Raw genomic sequence first — 6,877 nt, 5'->3', positions numbered from 1 at the left:
TTTTTATTTTATGTGTATGCATGTATTGCCTGCATGTAGGTAAGTGCACCCGTGTCGTGCAATGCCTGAGGAGGTCAGAAGAGGCTGTCGGATCCCTTGGGACTGGAGTTAGGACAGTTGTCAGCTGCCATGTGGGTGCTGAGATTTGAACCTGGGTCTTCTGCCAGAACAGCCAGTGTTCTTGACCACTGAGCCATCTTTCCAGCCCCTCATTTTTATATTTTGGAGACAGGGTCTCACTCTACAGCCTAAATTAGCCCTGAACTCAAGATCTTCCCTCTCTGCCTCCTGCATACTGGGTTACAGATGTGTGCCATACGCCCTGTCTGTCTTCTCTCCCATTTTTATGAGGATGTTCAGTTTACTCACTGAACAGTCAGGGCCCACTCACCATCTGGTTGTTTCCTGGGTGTTACTCAGTTGGTATGATGCTGGTGTCCTTTATGCATGTGGTGATTCTCAATGGCACACTAATCTTGTTGGCAGACATCTACTACGTTGCCAACAAATCTCCAGGGATCCCAATTTCCTTTCTTTTAGACAGTAAGAGAGAAAGTTTGAAAACCACTTGTAGACTGAGGCCATGTGTCTGCCTTCTGGAACCCATGGGTTCTTTAAGAGTTTCCTTAGATCCTGTGGTTGTAGCCCATGTGACACTTGGGTGTTCCAGCCCTGTTTTCCAGCTTCTGTAGCATTTTCTTTGTTTTTATCTTTGCTTATATTTACTTCAAGCATGTCTCCTCTTAGACCAGGCTATCCATTTGGCAGTGAACCTGTAGTCTTTATTGGGCCTCTCATGAGGTCAAGTGCAATGGTCAGTGGAAAATTTCAGAGGACTGAAGTTCACTGGAATGCTGGCCCCTGTGTGCAGAGTACACTCCCTCCTGCAGGAGAAGCACAGTAGATTCCCCCACCTCCAAGAATGACCCTGTCATGGAGCAGACTCCCGGGCAGAGGAAAGCAAGATCAGCTGAGAGCACGAGGGGATGCTAATGGGAGCCGGCCAGGTGCAGTGATGGGTCAAAAGCAGAACAAGGAAAAAAAAAACAAAACAAACCTGGGTTCAAGAAAGGCAATACCGACAAGATTCTTAAAAACTGGTCCATTATATGTAATTCTTTCTTTAAGGGAAATGCGGAGCTGGAGAGATGGCTCAGCAGTTCAGAGTGTATACTGCTCTTGTGGAGGACCTGAGCTTGATTCCCAGGACTCACATCGGGCAGCTCACCACTGCCTGTAAATTCAGCTCCAGGGGGATCAGACCCCTCTGGCCTCCCTCCACAGGCACCTGCACTCGTGTGCACATACCCAAACTTACATACACACAAGCAAAAAAAATAAGAAGAAGGGAAAATAGAATCAGGTTTGCGTTGCAGCAAAGTCATTTGGTCAGTGGTAGATTAGGGGTAAGGCTAGAGGGGAGGTGTGGTCCCCTCACCTCCTGTCCCCCCAACCTGTGAACGCTTCTTGCAGGATATCCTGACAACTTATTTACGTCTCTCTGACCTGTACCTGGCCACTGAATCTCAGAGCAGGGTGGGCATGATTTTTCATGAGAGGCCCTTGTGTGTGCTCCGTGGCTCATGGTAAGGGGAAGAAGATTCCCAAAGGACACCCCGTTCTGTCCAGGCCACAGGACACTTCCCTGGGAGCTGCCCATCAGTAAGAGTCCTCTTACTTCTCCTTAGTGACAGGAGCACGGATTGAGAGCCAACCCAGGAGGATCACTAGAGAGAGGGAAGATTTTACTTCCTAGGGAGAACACAGGGTAGTGGATGAGCATCCTGAACACAGAACTGGGCCACCTGGAGCTTTTCCTGGAGGGCTGGATGAAGGTCTGGGTAGGGAGGATGAAGGAGGAGGTCGGGCTGGCTGCACCATGCATGAGAGTCTTTTTAGTTCTTGTGTATCGATACATAACACCACAGCCCTGTGTTGACTAGACGGTGACTAAACAGATGTGACTTCTTCCACAGGGGACACAGGAGAGAAGGGAGACAAAGGCGCCCCAGGACGGCCTGGAAGAGTTGGCCCTACGGGAGAAAAAGGTATCCACAACCCAGCTCTGTTGGAAAGAAGGAGGTTGGGAGGTGGAGGGAACAGAGATCCCTGGAGGCCGATAGGGAGCAGGGAGGGAGGGCACTGCAAACCATGTCTTCTGGTACTAGCCTGTAGGCCCTAAGAACAAAAATGTGTTCTGGAAAGGCAACACTGGCATTCTGGGAATGAGGAGGCTCAGGGTCACAAGTAAGCATCAAACAAGGAGAATATAGCTGTAAGAGTGCATGGGAGGAGGCAGGGCACAGACTAGGGTACTGAGCAATGGCTCACCCACCTACGAAGTGTGAGTGGTTTCCATGTGACTAAAACAGTATGATTCTGCCTGCCTCATGGGAGGGTGCTGAGACTAGACTGATCATGCAAAAGATGTAGATCACAGGTGCAAAGGAACTAGACGAGAAGGACGAGAATGCATGTGCCCATGAGTCAGAGCATATGTGTACAGGACAAGAGCACACGTGAAGAACTGGGTAGTGGAGGAGTTGCATTACACATGTAAAAAAGGCAAGACACATGTGAAGGAACTTGAATATGCAGGAGGATGGGCTAGATCACACATGTAAGGACTATAAAGTAAATAGCAGGTGTTCAGTACATGGTAGCTATCATCTTTAGGATATAATTATCTTTTTAAAATTTTTTAAAAAATTATTTTATTTATTATTTTTATTTTATGTGTATGAGTATATTGCCTGCATGTAAGTGCACTTGTGTCATGCAGTGCCCACAGAGGTCAGAAGACAGCATCGGATCCCCTGGAAGTGGAATTACAGGCGATTGTTATCTGCCATGTGGGTGCTGGGAATTGAACCTGGGTCCTCTGCAAGAGCAACCAGTGCTCTTAACTGCTGAGCCATCTCTCCATCCCCTAAAAATATATTATTTATTTTTATTTTTATGTGTATTGAGTGTATTACCTGCATGTATGTAAACGCACCCAAGTTGTACAGTGCCCACAGAGGTCAGAAGAGGATATCAGATCCCCTGGAACTGGAGTTAGAGATTATTGTTAGCCACCATGTAGGTGCTGGGAACTGGACTTGGGTCCTCTGAAAGAGCAGACAGTGCTCTTAACCACTGATCCATCTCTCTCCAGCCCCATAGGATATAATTATCTTTACTATGTATTTTTTTTTTGTCTTTTTTGAGACAGGGTCTCCCTGTAGCCCCAGCTGTCCTGGAACTCACTATGTAGACCAGGCCGGCCTTGAACTCACAGAGATACGCCTCCTTCTGCCTCCTGAGTGCCACCGCACCCGGCTACTATGTATGTTTTAATAAAAAATTTATTTACTTATAATTATTGTATGTGTGTATGCTTGATGTGTGTGGAAGACACATGTTACCATGTGCATGGAGAGCCCAGAGGACAACATCATGGAGTCAGTTCGCTCCTCTACCTTTATGTGGGTCCTGGGGGACTGAACTCAGGTATCCAGGTTTGTGTAGCAAGTTCCTTTACCTGATGAGCCATCTTGTCTGCCATACTTAAATTTTTTTTTTCTTGTTTTTTTGAGACAAAGTCTTCCTGTAGTTCTAGATGGCCTGGAACTCACTATGTAGATCAGGCAGCCTCCATCTCACAGATCTGCCTGCCTCTGCCTTTAGAGTGCTGGGATTAAAGGCAGGTACTATCACACCTAGCTATTTTATTTTATTTTATTTATTATTATTATTTTGATCTTTTTGAGATAGGATCTTCCTATAGCCCCAACTGGTCTGGAACTTGCTATGTAGACCAGGCTGGCCTTGAACTCACAAAGATCCATTTGCCTCTGCCTCTCATGGGCTGGGATTAAAGGCGTGCACCCCTGCGCCTGGCTTGGTTATATATATATATGTTATTGCTGTTTTTTAAAAAAATCATCATTAAAACCTATATAGAGGGACTGGAGAGATGGCTCAGTGATTAGGAGCACTTGCTGCTCTTCCAGAGGACCAGAGTTCAGTTTTCAGAACCCATGTCAGCTGTCAGGCAGCTCCCAACTGCTCCAGGAGCACCTGCACAGACTTGGCATACTTATATAGACATACACACATACATATGAGTAAAAATAAAAATAAATTTAAAAAGCTTGGGGTTGGATAAATGTTTTAGTGGTTAAGAGCACTGGCTGTTCTTCCAGAAGACTTAGGTTCAGTTCCCAGCACCCACATGACAGCTAACAACTGTCTGCAACTCCAGTTCCAGGAGATCTGATGCCCTTTTCTGGCCTTCATAAATATTGCATGTAAGGGCTACAATTACATACGTGCAGGCAAAACACTCATACGCACAAAGGAAAAGATTTTTAAAAAAGCTATATAGACGTTCATTCTTGATATTTATACATCATTCTATGAGACTATATATCAGGCAGTCCCACAGCAGATCTTGTGACATTGGAAAGCTGTTGTTTGTAAAAATAAAAATTTGAGGTGTGATTTATGGACCTCCCCCCTTTTCAAGGATACAGAGCACTTGACTTTGAGGTTGCACGTATCTGTGACTCTTATTACAGTAGAGGTTGGAACATTCTGAGACTGGAGAGATGGCTTGGCAGTTAAGAGCACTGGCTGCTTTTGCAGAGGACCTGGGTTTGATTCTCAGCACCCACACAGAGGCTAACAACCATTAGTAACTCCAGTTCCAGGAGAATCCAATGCCCTTCTGCAGGCTGCATGACATGGGTGAACTTACACACATGCAAACAATATACTCATACACATAAAATAAAAGTAATTCTAAAAAAAAGGAAATTGGAATATTCTGTCACCACCAAAGACCCCTCCACCAGTCCTGTGCACAAGTTTCCATTTCTTATTTTTTTTCCTTTACTCATAAAGATTAATTACAAATACATGGAATATTCCCATAATTCAGAAATCAGAATATACAAGGATATTTACAGTAGAAAGTCTACTTCCTGCCTCATGCTGACCCCTGTGGCCTTTGTTACTATTTTATTTATCTTAATAGAGATATGTTATGAATTGGCAAACACGTTCATGTTTTATCCCTTTTGTGCAAATAATTTCATAGCACATAATTTTTCTTCATTTTGCTCTTTGTCTTTCTACCTAACAATGCATCTTGGAGATCATTTCATGAGAGGAAACATAGTTTCCCTTTTTTGTTTTTTTTTTAACAGGGTCTCACTATGTAGACCTGGCTAGCCTTGAACTCGCAGAGATCTGCCTGTCTCTGCCTTGAGCACTGGGATTAAAGGTGTGTACCACCAAGCCTCATTTTTTAATATAGTGATTGCTGTGCTGTGTTGTAGATTTATTATGGTTTCCCTCAGGCTCACGTTTTCCTGACTGCTGCCATGAATGACTTAGTACATGTCATTTTCTGTGTTCATGAGCGCACCCTCAAGATTTGCTGCTACTGTAGAACTGTTTGTCAGCGTGTGTGCGTTTGCAGTTTGGGCCAATGTGATGGTGCATGCCTGGATTCCTAGCACTCGAAAAGCAGAGGCAGGAGGATCACAATTTTGAGGTCAGCCTGGGCTACAATAGCAAGTTCAAGGCCAGCCTGAGCTAGGAGGCAAGACCATCTCTCAAAAAAAAAAGCAAGGCCTGGAGATATAGCTCTGTCGTGAGTACTTGCATAACACATGTGAGATTGTGGGTTTGATCTCCAGAAGTGAAAAAATCAAAGCTCGCCAAACTAAACTTTTTTTGTAGATATTGCCAAATTGCCCTGCAACAGGATCGAATCACTTCCTTTCTATAATAATTAGGCAAAATACCCACAGAAACAACTTAAGGGAAAAAAGATTTCTTTTGGCTTGTGCTTTCAGAGGGTTCAGTTTATGGTCACATGACTGTTTCTGGGTCAGTTGTGAGCAAAATATAATGGCAGAAGTGCATAGGAGAGCTCTCTCTCTCTCTTTCTCTCTCTTTCTTTCTTTCATTCTTTTTTTTTTTTTTTTTCTGAGACAGGGTCTTCCTACATAGCCCTAACTAGACTAGAACTTGCTATGTGGATCAGGCTGGACTCAAACTCACAGTGATCCTCTGTCTCTGCCTTTGAGTATTGGAATTATAACCATGCACCATTAAAAAATTTCCAATATATAATAGTAACATGGTCATGATAGAAAATTATATAAAACTGGCAAGAAAGCCAAGTTTGGTAGCGCACACATGAAGCCCTTTAGGTAACAGGAGGTAGGTGGATCAGGAATTCAAGGTCATCCTTGGTTACATAGTGAATTTGAGGCCAGTCTGAGCTACATGAAACTCTGTCTTTTTTTAATTATTTTTATTTTTTTGGTCTTTTTGAGACAGGGTCTCCCTGTAGCCCCAGGTGTCGTGGAATTCACTATGTAGACCAAGCTGGCCTTGAACTCACAGAGATCCGCCTGCCTCTGCCTCCCGAGTGCTGGGATTAAAGGTGTGTGCGAAACTCTTTCTTTAAAATTTTATTTTATTGAAACCCTATCTTGAAAAATAAAAACAAAACAAACCTCAACACCCCTAACAGAAAACAGCTGCCGATGAGGTCACCCACGGTAACTCGCCTAGAGATGAACTTGTGTTTGTATCTCCCTTCTTTCTCTGCTGCCGTTATATGATCTGTATAAATTTACATCCTGTTTCTTTGTTTTGTTTTTCTTTTTATTATTTTATTTTTTCTTTTTAAGAATTATTTACTTAATAACCACATGATTAGAAGAAGCATTTCATTACAGCATTCACATACTCAACAACAGTTTCCAGAGCAAAGATGCATCTCTTTCAAAAGTGGCTGTAAATTTTTAGGTTCACAGTTGAATTAATACAGTTATACAATATTGAACTCAGTATAAATCCTATAAGACATAAAATT

General features: G+C 43.4%; 1 protein-coding gene across 3 annotated transcripts in view; it reads left to right on the top strand.

Annotated features, from left to right (window-relative positions):
* LOC103747645 (collectin-11) overlaps positions 1-6,877 on the top strand; it is a 120,117-nt gene that overhangs the window by 19,039 nt on the left and 94,201 nt on the right. For all 3 annotated transcript variants that reach the window (XM_008850157.2, XM_029554597.1, XM_008850158.3), the window contains exon 3: positions 1,977-2,048. In XM_008850157.2, coding sequence (XP_008848379.2) covers positions 1,977-2,048 — 72 coding nt within the window. The remainder of the gene's footprint in view (positions 1-1,976; positions 2,049-6,877) is intronic.

The sequence above is a fragment of the Nannospalax galili genome, unplaced genomic scaffold, assembly GCF_000622305.1.
Source record: "Nannospalax galili isolate Female #2095 unplaced genomic scaffold, S.galili_v1.0 scaffold100, whole genome shotgun sequence".
Taxonomy (NCBI): Eukaryota; Metazoa; Chordata; class Mammalia; order Rodentia; family Spalacidae; genus Nannospalax; species Nannospalax galili.
This window is presented reverse-complemented; position numbering and strand designations above follow the sequence as displayed.